The 18,038-nt window shown below is 45.7% G+C and overlaps 1 protein-coding gene across 1 annotated transcript in view; it reads left to right on the top strand.

Moving 5' to 3' along the window:
* Nucleotides 1–17,440, top strand: part of LOC147448441 (NagB/RpiA/CoA transferase-like superfamily protein) — a 61,167-nt gene extending 43,727 nt beyond the window's left edge. Inside the window, exons 3-12 of the mRNA XM_086521403.1 lie at nucleotides 51–209; nucleotides 284–383; nucleotides 509–651; nucleotides 723–828; nucleotides 919–1,057; nucleotides 14,497–14,765; nucleotides 14,857–15,189; nucleotides 15,378–15,687; nucleotides 15,843–16,017; nucleotides 17,275–17,440. Coding sequence (XP_086377529.1) covers nucleotides 51–209; nucleotides 284–383; nucleotides 509–651; nucleotides 723–828; nucleotides 919–1,057; nucleotides 14,497–14,765; nucleotides 14,857–15,189; nucleotides 15,378–15,687; nucleotides 15,843–16,017; nucleotides 17,275–17,440 — 1,900 coding nt within the window. The remainder of the gene's footprint in view (nucleotides 1–50; nucleotides 210–283; nucleotides 384–508; nucleotides 652–722; nucleotides 829–918; nucleotides 1,058–14,496; nucleotides 14,766–14,856; nucleotides 15,190–15,377; nucleotides 15,688–15,842; nucleotides 16,018–17,274) is intronic.
* The last annotated feature ends 598 nt before the right edge of the window (nucleotides 17,441–18,038 follow it).

Here is an 18,038-nt window from a genome sequence, read left to right as displayed (position 1 = left end):
ATGAAGGTATATAGATCTTTTATCAGACTCTTTTGACTCGGTGCTTGTAGGCATGCAATACAAGAGATGGTGGTCCGAGGTGCACCCGCTATTGCAATTGCAGCAGCCTTGTCTCTAGCCGTTGAGGTGGTTAACTTAGGCACAAAACCCACAGACATGCATGGAGCATTGCAGTATATACATCAAAGACTGGATTATTTGGTGTCCAGGTATCCAAATGTACCTACCTATTTTGCTGCGTAGCATGGCTTTCTGGAAACTCCTAATTGTAATTTGTATACAGTCGTCCAACAGCTGTCAATTTATCAGATGCTGCTCTCAAGTTAAAGGAAAGGGCAAACAATGCTGCACTCACGGCATCTGGTGCAGATGATATTTATACTGTAATTCCTTTATTATGTCTTCAGATTTTTAACTGCTGATTGTGGTACTAATCCAGAAACTTCAGGACAAGTTTTTTTGCAGTTACCTTGAATTTAAAATGCTTGCTTTTACTCACAATGTACAGGCCTATGTGGATGCTGCAGAAGCGATGCTTGCTAGTGATGTAATGTCAAACAAGGCTATCGGAGATTTTGGTGCCAGTTTGATTTTAAGTCACTGTAAAAGAAAGGAAAATGTTCGTATTTTAACTCATTGCAATACAGGGAGGTAAGAATACAGTGTTTTCCTTGGCATGGTCTTTGCTTTAAGCACATGTCATGAGAGCTTCTATGAAACAGTTTGGCGACGGCAGCATATGGAACTGCACTAGGGGTTATTAGAAGCCTCAATTTTCAGGGAAAGCTTGAGACAGTCTACTGTACTGAAACAAGACCATTCAACCAGGTAAGTTCTTGTGCTTTTGTTTGCTAGAAGTAGGATGCTGGAGTCTCTGGAACAGTTCTTCAAACAAAGAAACTTTTCAACTTTCTGTAGGGGTCACGGTTGACAGCATATGAGTTGGTGTATGAGAAAATACCCACAGTTCTTATAGCAGATTCAGCAGCTGCAGCACTTCAAAATGCTGGAAAAGTAGATGCTGTGGTGGTTGGTGCAGATCGCATTGCTTCTAATGGTACAAGAATATGAGAATCACATTGAAATATTTTTTACTGAAAGATAAATTACAGTTTTGGTAACCATCATAGGAATTGTATGAGATGTCAGATCCTCTGCCTGCTTGTTTTATTGCCTCTAATACTCATAGGTAGCATTACTGCCAGAATTCAGCTCTCTAGCTGGAGGATATTCCTCACAATGATGTCTTGAACCTGTCCCATAACCTCATTGGCTGTCAAGTACCCTGTTTACGTGTTCAATTTATTCGCTCTATCGTGGACAGGGGGCTGTGGCCAAGGTTTGAAGTGACTTGTGAGTCTATCTGGGAAGAAGTATGCCATTTTGATCAGTTTATCTACCATCACAGCTGTGCTCTAATATATCCGTCCCGAGTGAGTTAACTGCACATACTCTGTTGGAGGAAAAGTGTGTCGTGCTGCTCTCTGTGTGAGTGGGAGCCTCTCAGTGCAGTGTGCATGACGTGTTACTCAGTGAACCACACAAGCAACTGTCTACTGGCTACTGCTAGATAATCATAGATAGAACATAACTGGTAAAGTACAGTACAGTGATAACATAATAAAATGGGACTCAAAGCTTTGCTGAACTTCACAACTCACAATGTAGCAGCTACAAACAACCCCGCTGGCAGCACTCTCGCTCCAAACCAAGGACTAACAGGATACATTGGGGGTATAGAGGCTCATCAGTGCATGGAGTGTGCTGTGAGACTATGTGCTGACTCTAGATTCTGGACCAAGACAGACCGATACTGAAATGAATGGCTCATCAAGTATATACAAGAGCAAAATATCTAGCAGAGTGATAAGCTAAGTAGACTACTGTGGTGGAGGATCATCCAGGCAGGCGGTAACCTAGCTACCTGTAACCGGCTGACAACATGCGCCAAGGGAAGAATAGCTGGAACATACGTTAAAATGGCTGGAAAATAACTTGAGAACACTTCATACTCCGTTGTCACCAACTCTCTTTAGTCTATGCATCGATCAATTGGAACAAATGGTACTTGACTTTATGCAAGAAGAAGGCATTGAAGACGTCACTATTTGCAATGCGGTAATCATGCTTTTGTTGTATGCGGATGATGTAGTGCTTCTAGCACACACTTTAGAGGATACACAAAAGCTTATGGCTGTCCTTGAGAACTTTTTCTTGCATAGTGGGCTGATTGTGAATGTATCCAAAACAAAGGTTATGCTTGTGAAAACCAACCATAAGGAGAAGCCATGCATTGTGCACAACAATGAGACACTTTAAGGTTCAACATAACCAAACAGGTTCAATCAATATTGAATTCAAACAATCAAAACATGATCAAACAATTTTAGACTGGGTCAAAATAACCCCAAACAGTCAATGAGTGCTAGCTCAGTTGATAGAGCAAGAGCCTCTTGTGTCCAAGGTCTTGGGTTCAAACCCCCTTGACAGCTCGTGTGACATGTAGCCTAGGGCTGTTCCCCAAGTCTATATAATGGGTTGGCCTACCTTATCCAGCTGGGATGCTCCACCTCACCGAGTCGGGTGTGTGAGTTGTAATTTCAAGTTGTAGGTATCTCTAGAAATAAAAAAAAAAACTACTCCAATTAGGTTCAATACATATGATTTTTCAGTTGCATTTGGCTAAAGCGCCTATAAATTAATGGCTAAGGGCCCATGGTTGCATCAATTTGCGCACCTAACACCTTGTTTCCGTACCATACGTACGTTACGTACTGTACCTATTCTACCAATCCGTCTGTCTCCCTTGTGACATTTTTTCAAATTGAAAAGGCGTGGTGGTTGAGTCATAGTTTACTATGCTTTCAAGTTAATTCTTATAGTTATTTAGTAGCATTGTAAGCTCACTTGAAAGAGACTTTTTGAAAAAAAAAATGTATATAAAATTTTTGAACTTCTATCTTTGATCAGCAATGCTTGATATATAAAAAGTTTTTCTATTTTTATAATAGGTTGCATACCTTACGTACCTTATCTGAGGGTAACAAACAATATACTTAGCGTACACATATCTAATGTATGGTACCTGATGTACCTAACTACCTTGCAAGGGCCTCAATAGTATCAAATCAATTGTGTGTGATCACACAAAGCAGTTGTAAACTCTCTTGATTAGTGCATAAAGAAATACCGCCAGGGGCGCTCAACTTTGAGGCCACTACTCTCTGAAAGGGAACTATGCCTCTTTCATGTCAACCCCAATAGTGCTTGCAATTTTTTTTGAAATTCCTCTTCCCATGCGCAATTGACACATCACCTCTCATAAATTCGAGAAACCGCAAGCATAAACTCACTTGGCACTTGAAGTTCTTCCATCCATCTCCACAAATTGTTACGTGGAATCATATCAAAGGCTTTATTAAAGTCCACAAAGCAACAATACAATCGCTTGCCTTTCAACCGACTTTCCTCCATGAGAACACGAAGAGTGACAAGATGATCCATGGTGCTATGTGTAGCGGAGATAATGTGTTGTGCCCTCTTTAGTGGGTGCTCCTCAGTGCAATGTGCGTGATGTCTCACTCCACAGAATGCAAATACCGAAGACAAAGAACAATAGAGCAAGGATAACAGAGCGACAACAACAGTACGACTCAGCAGATCATGAATAGCACGACCATCGACAAACTCAAAGAAACCGATACAGACTGTGGCGTGGCAGCACACTCAGCTCCAACTCAGATCTCATAAGTACAGTGGGGGTGTCGAAGCTCAACTGTGCAGGGATGGTGCAGACGTGCTGTGTATAACTGAAGATAATGGACTCTAGATAACTGATCACACAAAAGTAGTTGATGATGCGTACCACCCACTGGAACCAACCACTCATATGTATCTCCTAAAAGCCACCAACAACTGGCAGATATCCCAATCCAGCTAAGCCTATCTCCTAACTAAGGTGGTGGTGATCTGGCCACGATATCCACTAGACCACCATCCGTAACACTTGCCACGTGTCACAGCCCAGGCGAGAGTCCGCCCAGTGTGAACTCTTTAGATATGTATATTGCTGATGAAGAGCCTGAACCAGAAAGCATAGTCATAAGGGACGCATTCCGGGACGGGGAATGGGGGACGGGGCTCAAATGGAGTTTTAGTGTAAAAAAGAGGGTCCATGCCTCCTTCTAGGTGAATGGGTTGCATTGGGGAGCCGGGACTATGTATTCACATGGCGTCGTTTCCCCAATCATGAAGTGCTTTAGTGTGTCACAGCCATGGTCTACTAATGAGCAAGGGAAATCGGCCCTCAACCTAGGGAAGACGAACCACAACAAAATCCAAGTTAAATGTGAAGTCTTGTACCTGCACGGGCACTTTGTCCACTATGCCCAGTGGGTAGACTGTCCTCTGGTCGGCCAATGTAACTGTGAAGGGAGCAGGGTGGGTAGGTTGTAGATTTTAAGCCAACATAGTGTCGGGCATCAAGTTGATGCCAGATCCACCATCCAGTATCACTCCTGAGAATTGTCGCCCCAAGACGGACATGGTGAGACGAGGGCTTCTATAATCAGTGAGGGGAGCAGCGGGATGGAATATCATATAGGACTCTGATGGTTGCACTGGAGGTGCCCGCCACTAGGACCTGCTCCGGGGTAAAGTGATTGAATAACTGCAAGGGTGTGACTTCTAAAACTTGCATCTAGCCGCAGCATGTCATAGAGGGACACTTGTTTGAAGGTGTTCTTCAAGATTGTCTCTGCTGTAAGCTTTTCTTGTTCTACCAGTGGTTTCTCTGGGACCTTGATCTTTTGTAGATCGGAAACTGCTTCCAAGAAGGCTTCATCAATATTGGAGAGCAAAGATTTGGAATCTTGCTTGTCACTGGGTGATGGCTTGTCAACAGCTGAAGGCAAGGTATCCAGGGTTGTGAGAATGTGTGGGGAAGTGGTACGTGCGGGAATGCTAAGGCCAAGAGCGGCTCTCTGGGCCCGAGTGAGGACGCCCACTGGCTCATCGACCAACTGCATCTTATCCAGGGGTAACTACATGGGCAGAAGGGGGCGGCTGAGGAATGGTGCTAACTGCTATCAAATTGAGCTTGGGAAAGGTAAACTCATTCTGGCCTTGACTTGGGTTCAGAGCCGTGGATGCACGAAGTTTAGGGCAATCCTTACTGTAGTGATCCTTTATTTCAGGGCGATGACGGCAGGGAGGGGACCCTTCTGGTTGAGGGCAATTGCTTTGGTAATGACCATATTCCCCGCATCTGTAGCACAAAATGGGCCGATTCAATGGGCGAGTCGAAGGGTGAGGTGGTCCTTGCTCATGGTGCATGGAGTTGGAGGTGGAGGCATAGAAGCTTTGAGGTGATGAGGGAGCATGGGTATGATAAAAGCTATGAGACGAAAAAGTACTTTGCATACCTTGCATGGGAGGGGCTGTCAATAAAGGTGGCATGTGGTGTGGATGGCCACAGGGAGAAACCATGTTGGATGCAGGTGCTGGCTCTTGTTGAAGAGTGACCAAGACTTTGTTGTATTTGTCGCAACCCCTTGAGGTAGTAGCAGTCCTTGTCCTCATGTCCAGGCTTTTCACAGAAGTGGCAGTAAACCCGAAGGGGGCATTCATGTGGAGGGTGCCCTGGAGAGCGGCATGAACTACACCAAACCATAGCCTTAGTTTCCTGCTGAGACTTGAGCTCTTCTAGCTTGGGCTTGATCTGCTCCAATGCCTCGTGATGTGGAGGCTTCTCCTGTCTAAGAGAGAAGGACCTTTGCTCTTGAAGAGCTCGCTGTAACTTTAGGGCTTCCAGTTTCCTGCGTAAAGAAGTTAACGGATCAGAAGGACTTTCCGAAAACACTAAGGGGGTCTCTACCTGAGGGGAGTTGGTGAACAACTTCCTAGCTCCCTCTATCATAGTAGCAGCTGCGACAAACTTCTCCAAGGTGGCATCAGGTCGGAGATTCTCTCTGAGTTTTTGCTGAGAAGTCTTTGGAAGAGCCTTCTCTACCCATTTCTTGACCATGAACTCACCTGGTGGTTGAGGAAGCTTGGCAATCAAAGATTTTGTTCGGGTCATGAGTTCTGCGAAAGTCTAATTTGGCTGGAGCATAAGGTTTGCCAACTCATCCAAGACCTTCTCCTGGAAGTCCCCTGGTTTGAAAGCTTCACAAAACTGTCGTCGTAAAGTGGCCCAAATTGCAAAGTGGTTCTTTGCAAACTGACTATACCACTTGTCTGCTAAGCCATCCAAGGTAGATGGAAAGAGTACCAAATAAGCATTTTCTCTATTAAGACCACGACCTCTACAGAGAGATACAAACCTCCTTGCATGGTCGTCTGCATCTTCTAAGGAGAGTCCCTTGAAAGTAGGAAACTTGATGTTTACCTTGGCCAAAACACTGGTCAACGCCTCCATGACCTCTTACTCAGGAGCCTGTTGCTCAATAGCTTGCTGTAACAAAATGGGAGAGCTTTACTGGGGAAGGTGACCTGGAAGATGTAGAACCGGATGGAGGAATGGATGATGCCGTATGCGGAGGTATATGGGTGATGAGGTTGGTGGACTTCTACTAGGTACCAAGGGTTGATATCTTCTGTGGTAGTGCTTCAGAGGACTCCGTAGTGCGCTTTGACGCTCTAATGACCGCCTTGTCTGTGTCATGCAGTAACCACAAACCCAACCAAGCTTTCGGCAAGAAGAATTTTAATTGGCTGAACACCGGTCTAGACTCTACTAGACCAAGGCGAGTGACTAGACCACCTGGCTGGACAGGGACGAGGAAGGACTAGACCAGGGACGAGGAAGGACTAGACCATGGACGAGGAAGAACTAGACCACGACGAGAGCTGGTTGGACGAGGGCGAGAGAGGATCAGACCAACAGGGCGAGAGACTAGGTCAGCTAGACTAAGCTGTCTAGGGTGAAACTGGACCAGACCAACAGGCAGGTTGTACTGTGCAAAAGACGAAATAGGCGAGGCTAGGTAAAAACCAGGTAGCTCCTCGATTTGTACCTCAACAGAGAGTGAGACTTCAGTTGAGGTCCCATCGGGCGTGCCAAAAATGAGAGCACCTGTAGCGGAGATAATGTGTCGTGCCCTCTATAGTGGGTGCTCTTCAGTGCAATGTGCATGATGTCTCACTCCACAAAATGCAAATACAGAATACAAAGAACAACAGAGCAAGGATAACAGAGCGACAACAACAGTACGACTTAGCAGATCATGAACAGCACGATCATCGACAAACTCAAAGAAACCAACACACACTGTGGCGTGGCAGCACACTCAGCTCCAGCTCAGATCTCATAAGTACAGTGGGGGTGTCGAAGCTCAACTGTGCAGGGATGGTGCAAACGTGTTGTGTATAACTGAAGATAATGGACTCTAGATAACTGACCACACAAAAGTAGCTGACGATGCGTACCATCCACTGGAACCAACCACTCATATGTATCTCCTAAACGCCACCAACAGTTGGTAGATATCCCAATCCAACTAAGCCTATCTCCTAACTGAGGTGGTGGTGATCTGGCCACGGTGTCCACTGGACCACCATCCGTAACACTTGCCACGTGTCACAGCTCAGGCAAGAGTCCGCCTAACTCAAGCCCAACTGCTTGTCCCATGTCAGTGACACTGTAGCCCTGCTACACTATGGTGTTGACAAAAACCCGCTTGTCTTTTTGCACGCTTGCCATTCTCTTCAACCCAATCCCTCAATTTTATCTCCATTATGCACCCAAAAAACTTTGCCATAAGAGACCCAGAAAAAGATCCTTCTATTAGTTAATGAAATTGCCCATAGGGCTACAACCACCTCTACCAGAGAGGGCTACAACAACCATAAGGGGAGACTCTCCCAATGAAAAAGCAGCATATGTACAATGAGGGCTAAATCAGGAGATGGGAGGAGAGAAAAGCCGCAAGGTGGACAGTAGTGCCATCTGAGCACACCACAAACCATGGTGAAGAAAGGCCCAGGACGCCAGAGTCGAAGGAACGCCTCTCTACGCTCCTGCATGCGGTCGGAGCTGCCCTGAAGTCTCTCGAACTGTCCCCTGAGAGTATGGATCAGCTCCAGCCAAAAATCTCGAACAGTCTCTGTTGGTGGCACAAGGCGAGCCATAAAGATGCAGAAGCAGCGGGCGCGCTAGATGAACCAGAGTGTCGGGCCACAGACTAGCTCCCAACACCTCTCTCTCTCATTGCACCACTCTTGTGGAGTAAGCCTTGTAGCAGGCTGGAGTGTAGGTCTACTCCTTTGTATCACTATCATCCTGATGGTGGAGGATAGCTCAAACTGTAGTGCAGGGCGCATGAGGGTGGACCAAGCAGCTACCCCCCAAGTGTACTGCCGTACTGTGGAAAGAGCTGGCATCAGCCAAAGGACCCGAAGCCAAACCTTCTGTGCCATAGGGCAGTCCCAAAGATAGTGACAGTGACTCTCCAAAGGATGGTCACAAGCTGCACATGCTGCCGAAAGGCCACTGTGTACTAGCCAGCTCCCTACTGTGGTAGCTCTATGTGCAACCAACCATTGGAACAACGTGACTCGCTGCGGCTGTCTGGCGTCCCACCATCTTGCCCAAAAAGCTGACAAGAACTCACCTGTGAGACCCTCCCCTGCCAATGAGATGTTGCAGCAAGATGAGCCTCTCTCCATGCTACCAGTACGTGACGTCCCAGTCGAACAGTGTACTGAAAGAAAGGGACCCTTGGATGGTCGGCTGAGGAGAAAGGGTCCCTCCAAAACCACTCTCTAGGGTCCCACTGCACTTGTGCCAGTGGACAGCTCTCCCAAGACCACAGCCACTAGTGGCCTGTCTCAAGAGCTGTTGGCTCTGGATCTATGACACAAGTCCTCCCAGAGATGCCCACAACTCGGATCCTCTGAAAACAACACTCTGCAACCTGTGGGGCTTCTACTGAGACTCTGTGTAATCGACCCTCGCTCTGTAGCTCGAAAAACATGGAGGGTACAGTCTCTTAGCAAGCCCGAATTGCGATGAGGAGTGAGGAGGAGTGGCGGAAGGGTCAGGAGACCGGGCTGTGGGCCCCATCGGGGATAGAGGAGGGGCGGGGGGCGAAGGTGGGGGAGGCAGGGCAGCAGCGGCTGAGGGAGGAGGAGGCGGTGGTGGAGGAACAGAAGTGGACGGGGCCTCCTTAGGCAGGTCCTGTTGAAGGGGGTCAAAACGGTTCTTAGTCAGAACCCAATGTTGCTGAGCTGCAAAAGGTCAGCCACCAGGAGGAGCAGTGGGGTGGGCTCTCCCCTGTCGGCGGCAACCTGGCACTTGCTGCCAACCATCAGCTGGCTGGTCACTAGTCTCTGTCAAAGTACCAGCATGTGCATCCTGTGTACCTGGCTGCTTGGCATGCTCAGCCTTGGGAGGCTACGCATGCGCTGTGGGTCGAGGTCTCCTGCGAGGACATGCCTTTGCCATATGGCCCATCTGCTTGCATATGAAACATTGGTTCGGGAGACCCGAATACTTCACACACTCTCTGATCCATCCCCCACTTACCCTAAGCAGCAGTACCACCTTGGGGAGGGAGTGCGTGTCACGAACGAGAACCCGCATAGTAGGTAGACCTGTAGCCTTGGCCACAACTGAAGCTGTCGTGCGTAGAGCCTCCAGAATTGTACCAATCCTGGGTAGGAGGGGATGGTGCTCTCGCCTTAGGCCAGGGAAACAGACTGAAATTGGTAAGTCTGCCAACGTCGGAAGTAAGCGTGATGCCAACGTCGGAAGTAAGCTCGAGCTGCTTTGATGCCGAGTGGGCTCATCGAAATCACCTTGGTCATCATATCTGCAGACTCGAACTCAACCTGGTAGTACCCTCTCCCAAGGATCTGGACATCGGTGATCTTGCCCACATCGGAGAGAAGACGGGCCTGTAGTAAATCCTGAACCTCGCCACGATTGGGCCCAGTGCCAACGATCTTACAGATAACCGAAGTGGCTTGCAAGCGCTCCACTTCGGCCATCAAGCTCTCTTGCTCTTCTTGCGAAAGAGCAAGTCGAAGGGTCGGCTCCGCGGTGTTGGGCGAGGGGGTTTCAGTGGAGTCCCTCTGAGGTGGAGCAAAAGCTGCCATTCTGTGTGTGCTGCTGAGTCGAGGAAGGCGAAAAAGACGCGAAGCTCCCAGAAGGCCGTGGGGATAGACTCCTGCGAGCTTGGGGAGGGGGGGGGGGGGGGGGGGGGGATGTATGCGGGGATGCAAGGCGTGGGGCTGAGGCGAAGAGGTCGGCTGAAGGCGGGAGAGCTAGGGGCGGGCAGGCTGAGGGCTGAACGCGGGTTGGGGTTGGCTGAAGTGGGATGAGGGCTGAGGCAAGCAGAGGCGGCGGGCTGGGCTGGATGCGCGCTGGCTGGCAGCGTGGAGTGAAGGGCAGGGTCGACGGGGGAGGGATGGCGAGGGAGAGGGGCTGAGGGAGCGTTCGCAGGGGAAGGGATGAAGGCAGCGGCAGCGAGCTCAATTCTTCTGCTTATCTGACAAGATCTTTGCTTGGGGATTCAAGTCGTGTCCATGTTTATCTGCTGCTTTCTTGTGCCGTGCTTGAGACTCTCTAGAGCCTCGCGAACCTTGGCAAAAGTATTGTCCAAATCTCTCGTGTACTAATCTGCTTCAAAAATCTTAACCATATCCTGGAAGCTTCGGTGATGTAAAGCGAAAATAGCCAGGACCAAGGGTCCGAGACAATGCATCTGCCACTAAGTCACTTCTGTCCCTGAACATGAAACCGTGACAGAATGTTAGCCCATCGCATCTGCTTTTCTGAAAGCTGCTTTTGTGACAAGAAGTAGCGTAAACTCTGATGATCCGTAAAGACTGTGAAATCAGCTCCGAATAAATAGTGTCGTCACTGTGTAAGAGCATGGATAACTGCCAAAAGCTCTTTTTCATAAATCTGTGGTACCAATTCTCGTAAGCAATAACATGGCCTTCTTGCATCAAAACTACTCCCAGACTAAGACCTTAAATTGAGAACTTGGGAAGTGTTTATGTGCTTGAAGAGTCAAATTGCTTCCAGAAAATGCTTGACAGTAACATGAAACTTGGTACCATGGGTAGAGGGTCAATTAGAGACAGATTGTGGTGAGAATTGACACACAGTAGTCATACAACTGTTTTTTATCACCAAAGCATCAAATCAAGGAAAAATAACACCTACTAACCATAGGATTGCAACAAAGAGGGCTCCAAAAATCAGTTTTGGTCAAAGTCGGGAAAATATGGCCATAAGCTGGGAAATTGGGCTAACATAGTAAATTTTGATCTGAATCTGAAAATTTTTTATCTGCGTGCTAGGATTAGGTATTAGGACACATTCCCCAATTCTTAGCTCATTCTATGAACAAACAAGGATCGCAATCCATGTACCCATCCCATATCTTTGAGCCAGCATCTAGCCATCTGGACCCACATAATAATTATAGCCCAACCCTAAATTTTTAAGTCATTTGGATTCAAAAATCCTTCTGAAAATCCCAATCCTCCAATCTGCAAAAAAAAAGCAAAAATTTTACTTGATGTGCAAACCAAAAATCCAAACCTAGAAAGTTTGCTATCATAGCATCTATTGATCATGTTGAACCTGATGGTGCTAAGAAAATACTGGAACTAAACTGGTTGTAGAAGCATCATCGAGTGTAGAATCAACATGAACGATGTGAACTCTGCTACATAAGGATACTTTGAACATGTAAGAATGGTTGTCGTGGACTTTGATATAGCTTCAATGGGCTTCAGGACTCGCCTTGGTGTCCTTGGGTATGTGTCATACATGAGATAGATCATGTGGAGTAGACTAGACTAGAATGAGTAGGTAAGTGGACTAGACTCTATTACTAGGACGAGTAGGCTGGCTGGATGAGGACTAGACATAACTAGAGGACTAGATCTCACCCCTTGGACTAGTAGACTAGACTGAGTGGAGTAGACCAGACTAGGACGATTAGGATGGCTGAACGAGGACTTGAAAACTGGACGAGAAGCACGAGGACTAGAGGACGTGCAGGATTTGTACTAGCAGAGGCTGAGCTCTGCTGAAATTGAGCGAGACTTCTATTGAGGTCCCAGCGGGTGTGCCAAAAATGAGAGCACCTGTAGAAGGGAAACTGTATTGTGTTGTATGTGCTCTTGTGAGTGGGCCTCTCTGACAGTCTCTGTGTAGTGTGCACGGAATCTCACTCATAGCGAACCACACAAGCAATTGTCTATCGCTATTGCTAGATTATTTTTAAACAGAACATAACGGATAAAGAAGAGCACAATGATAATGATAATAAAATATAATGGGCCTCAAAGCTTTGCTTAACTCCACAATTCACAATGTAACAGCTACATGGACCTGGCTGGCAGCACTCTTAGCTTGAGACCAAGGGGATGTAGAGGCTCATTAGTGCATGGAGCGTGCTGTGAGACATTGAAAGTAACGGCTTCTCAAAATATATACAAGAGCAAAATATCTAGCAGAGGGATCAGCTGAGTAGACCAATGTGGTGGAGGGTCATCTAGGCAGGTGGCCTCGCGACCACTCAACTGTCTCCTTCCAAAGGGCTCAGTTGTAAAGAGGTCGTCCTAGTCAGTGACTAGGACTACCCCCACACCTAGTCCGCCATTAGTATGTAACTGCAAATTGGAGCACTGTAGCCGGGCCACATAATCAAATGCTCCTTATGAGTAGGATGTGGATCAGCTACAAGAATCACATTTCAACATAGTGTTATGAGGAAAGGTTTCTTTTCTCCTTTACCTCATAAACAGAATTAGAGGATAAGGGGCCAAGTTGTGCTGTGGAAGTCATGCATCTTGGCAATAACATCTGCCAAACATATTGTACAAGCAAAGAGGGTTCCAGATTGATAAAACCTCATATGATGGACTCATTCGGACATGCAAGTCCTGCAAACAGGATCACGAAATTGCTGGTACAAAATCCCATAAGCTCGATAGTGTAGTAGCTTGTCTATGTGGACTATGACATGGGCAGGCCGGACAGAGGGTGATGGAGCGGGCATTCTCAGATCCTGCTGCTATAGTACCCACCGATGCATGCCTTACTACAACCCATAGTCACAGGGGACGCCCTTTTACGGGCTTCCCGTCCCCACTTGCCGTCCCGCCCTCTTTTTTACACAAAAAATCCATTTGAGCCCCGTCCCCGTTCCCCGTCCTGGAATGCGTCCCTTGTGACTATGCTACAACCCCAATTTGTTACCAGATGGAACTAGTTAGTCTTTTGCAGATCATGGTTATACTCTCTTGCGCATATAGTTTCATATCGATTAGATGTTGATCTCATCCCCCTCATCCCTCATACACATGTATACACACCCCACTTCAGTCTATTTTATCCATAGCATGTTTATTTTCAGCACTTTTGTCTTTTTTCTGGATACCCAGAGGACACACACATGTACATAGTTGTGTCTCATAGACCGACTTCAGCCTCTAGAAGTTTTCAATAAATTCATTCTTACTTCTGAAGAAATATATCTAACAAGGCTTCATAATTGATAGCGCTCTGCCATCTTTTATTTTGGCAATGCGCGAATTTTTTGTTCAATATTTCTAGCAAAGCTCATGATTCCTCCAGTCTTGTTAATAGTGCCAAATTTTGACGGATTCTCGTAAGTACCTACCGATTTCAGAGGAGGATCTGCAGCTTCATCTTCAATTTCGTTGTTGCACATCTCTGTGTTCCCTGCTGTCAGAGGTTCACCTACTAGCTGCTTTCCACCCTAGTTTAAAAGTGTTTCTCAACATAGGTATATGCCATTAGTTGTAGGTTGGCGACGGTATGCATTACCCTGAGTGTCTTCTCTGTCTCAGGGTGCTTTTGCTTGACTGCTTGCTTCACTCTTAATGCCTAGATATAGGTACTTGCAGCCCCACATTTCTCCTGTCCACTCTCCCTCTGTGCTTGCTGAAAGCATTAGAGAGTTGGTCTACCCTTTTTATGGTGGTGTCTCATCTTGGTGCGAGTCTGATTTTGTTCTGGGTTCCATTTGTCCCTCCCTCTCCATATCCTATCTCTCTGCCCTATTGCCAGCTCTCTTGATTTATGCCTAATCATGTGTTTACAGAGGATACCTTCAGATGCAAATGACCATACTTACTGCTTAATTGGGTCAATGCAACTTTGTGTTCTACGTGAGACATCATTTATTCAACTCGAGAACGAAAATCTCTATTCTGGAATCCCTCTTTCATACTTTCTCATCAGGGAGCGCTTTTAGCAGATACTGCCTCACACTTCTCACTTTCATTTCGCAATTGAGGATTTGACTGTTTCTAAATTGTTTGTGGGAGACGTTTGTACTACACTTTTCGGTCTCAAGGCACATGATTATTTTTCTTTCTTTCTTTCTATCTTTTTTTGACGGATGTAAGAAATGTCTGGCTAGCACCACTAGAAAAGCCCTGACATGTTGGTTTTGAGATAAAATGTTGCTACTTTTTTATCTTGTAAATCAGTTTCATTTTTTTCAGGTGATACCGCCAATAAGATTGGCACCTACAACCTCGCCCTTGCAGCTCTGCATCATGGTATCCCATTTTATGTGGCAGCTCCTCTGACTTCTATAGACAGTACTTTGTCTTCAGGAGACAGCATCATTATTGAGGAGAGATCTGCAAAAGAATTGACTCACTCACATGGAGGACAAGGTTTGCAGGTAGCAGCATCAGGAGTTCATGTCTGGAACCCAGCCTTTGATGTCACTCCAGCAAAGTTGATCACAGCCATCATTACTGACAAGGTGGTTTTATGATGATGTGCAGTACTTGTGTCATATTTCCGTATGTACAATCAGCAAGATATCTCTAATCATGCTTCTGTTATCTGCGCAGGGCATAATAGCAAAAAAGGAAGATCCAGCAGCCTTCGACATTCCTGCGTTTCTCAAAGACCACAGTGAACTTTCATCCAAAGAGAGCATGTCACATGAAACAAGTGAAGCTCTTTCAAATGGCTGTAAGCAGGATGAAGACACACCTGAGACTAAGGACAATTTCTATGTATTAAACACCACATCCGTGGTTGATTACATCATGAAGCATTCAAGCCTAGCAAGCAGGTTAGGAGGCATAGAGTCAAATTGGAAGGTGGTGGAAGTTGGAGATGGGAATCTTAATTTTGTATATATCATAGAAGGACCTTGTGGATCTTTTGTGCTGAAACAGGTAAACTCCCTGCACCTTCGAAGCGATACTAATCTATCGTGCTGATACTAACTTAAAGTACTGTATTGGAAAAGCTTTAATTTATAATAGGTGTATATCCTTAAGAATCTGCTTTTGTTCCCTTCGGTACTGGAGCTTTTTGAGTAATCATTCTATCTTTATTCTCGTGCGTGTTGGTTTTGGTGCAGTCAGTACCATACGTTCGGTGTGTTGGCGAGTCTTGGCAGCTAAATTCTGATCGCTCTTATTTTGAAGCAATTGCCCTGAAGAAACAGGGGACCTTATGCCCCCAGCATGTACCAGACCTTTATCATTTCGATCGGCACATGTCTATCATTATAATGCAGTATTTAGAGCCTCCCCATATAATTTTGCGGAAAGGGCTCATAAAAGGCATTATCTACCCTTGTTTAGGAGATCACATGTCTGAATACATGGCAAAGACACTTTTCTATACCTCTTTGTTAGCAATCTCAACTACAACACACCGATCTGCTGGTAACAGACTATAGTTGTATGTTTTAAGTGAAATGTTTTAGGTTTTTGCTTAATCATTTTTCTTTTTCCATGCCAAATTGCGTTACTTGTCTTTAAGTCATCCTTTGCAAGGCATTGCACTTGATTTCTGATGGAATGGATTTGGTGCTTGTCAGTTGCGGAATTCTGCGGCAATGTTGAGCTCTGTAGACTAACAGAGCAAGTTATCTTTACTGAGCCCTACATGGAGGCAACCAACAATCGGTGGACCGCTCCCCAACTTGATGAGGATGTCAAAGCTTTGCGAAATGACAAAGTTTTGAAGCTAGAGGTGGCAGAGCTTAAGGCAATGTATGTGCTTTGGCTTTTCAAAGGCTTTTTTAGCATTAAAATTCATGCATATTGCACTGAATATAGATATCAATGTTAATCGTCAGAAATATAGACCAAAACAAGTGATAGCATCACGGGGCTGCCTCCAATAACATACTACAAAAGAAAACAAAAGTGAGTTGTGACTATTTTTACAGAAGCAGTCAAACGCTGAAACATCTGGCCCATTTCGCCTTTTTTGAGCGACCCCTGCTTACAACATGTGCCTTAAAATAAGCAAAAACACCATGTAAACATGGCTTGCCCTTTGCAATGTCATCACAAACTTCACACACACGTAAATGGACCCTACGTATATGGATTCATAGAAAGAATAGATCTATAGATGCTATGAAGGCCACCCAAGAACTTTTGAGCTTCTCACATTCCCATCTGTGTAAAGAACTACTTGAAAAGAAATGATTTTTCATAAGGGAAAATCATGAGTCTTGATGGGGTTACTAATCATAGGAAGTGAACCACTCATTTATCATCCAATACGAAAAGTTTTCGCTCACAACAAAATGCCAGAAAAACATGTCCCCATTTTAGTTGACGAAAAGAGTATACAGCATTGTAGCCTTTGCCCTTTTAGCAGGCCAAAAAAGATTCATTATTGTGCGGGAGTGTGCCCGAGCGCACTCATGCACACGCACAGCACCTTTTTTTTTTGTAAATCGAGGTTTATTTGTGGGAAACCTCAACAAGAGGAAAACCCACCCACAAAGAAAAGGGTATACAAACGAAGAGGGCTATACATCAGAAGGATGCAAGCCTAAACCGAGATTTAGAAACAGAGGAAAAGTGCTCAAAAGTATCCAGAGATAGGTCACCATTGTCGAAGCAGAACTGTAATGTTTGTCTCAAGGAGACCTTGAATGCAGCAAAGATATCTGAGGGAGGGTGGTGAAACATCAATTGGTTTCTGAAGTTCCCGATACCCCAAAGAAGCCAGAAGCGTACCCGAGAAAAGAAGATCTTATTAGATCTCAGGGGAGCAGGAAGCAGTCCAAACAACCAAAAATGTTTCTCAAAACGCTGTGAGGGAAAACGTAAACCCAGGGATGGAGTAACTTGGTGAACAAAATCCCTAGTATGCTGGCAATACCAAAGCAAATGAGCAAGAATTTCAACACAAATATTCTCTCTTTCAAAGGAAGATTGCATTTCCAAATAGCTTGAAGCATTTTCCGCCACCACCATGTGGGTCTGTTGATGTTCCATAATGCATTGCAGTGTTCAGAAATCCAAGGATCAGGCTGCAACTTTTGATAGAGATGCTTGGCGGAGATTTGCGCAGGGGGAATGCCATCAATCTTCATGTCGGTCAGTAGAAAGAAGAGGAGGCACTGGTGTAAAGGGAGATAACATCTCGCGGATCAAATGCCACAAGGGCCTATAATGCAAGCCGAGACCATATCGACACACAGCATGATGGAAAGAAAGCACTTGGCCCCGATCGTTGATCACAACCTCAATCATCCTTACATTTTTTTGAGAAATGAAGTATGCCCTACGAGGTTGTTGTTCAGCCAAGGCTTCGGAAAAGACGGCACTCCAATGTCAACTTTCGAATCTCAAAGAGTTACCTGGCTGAGCGTTTCACGCGTGTCAAGTAATGCAATCCGCTAAAAGAGAAGAAGCAAAAGGACATCCTTGGATATGGCCCTAAATCGCTCAAAAACAACCTCCCAAGCAGATTTTGGCCAGTTTCCAAAGCTATGTGACGTCATTTCCATGCACATTGGTGCCAACATCTGTGTCTAAGGTTGTCTCTGCTGAACAAACTGAAGCACGGGCCAATACATGTATATGAATATTAGGAATGTTCAATCCCCCATTTTTTCGTGGAGTACAAATCTTTTCCATAGACACTAATCTCAAGCATTCCTTTTGTGGATCAGCTCTCCAAGATTGCTCCAAAATCTAAGACATGAAAAGAGCGATTTTATGCCGAGACCAATGGATTAGTGGCAAGAAATATTGTATATATGCAATCA

This window comes from Adiantum capillus-veneris, chromosome 10, assembly GCF_014529385.1.
Source record: "Adiantum capillus-veneris isolate H3 chromosome 10, ASM1452938v2, whole genome shotgun sequence".
NCBI lineage: Eukaryota > Viridiplantae > Streptophyta > Polypodiopsida > Polypodiales > Pteridaceae > Adiantum > Adiantum capillus-veneris.
The sequence above is the reverse complement of the archived record's forward strand: the minus strand, read 5'-3'. Positions and strand labels throughout refer to the sequence as shown.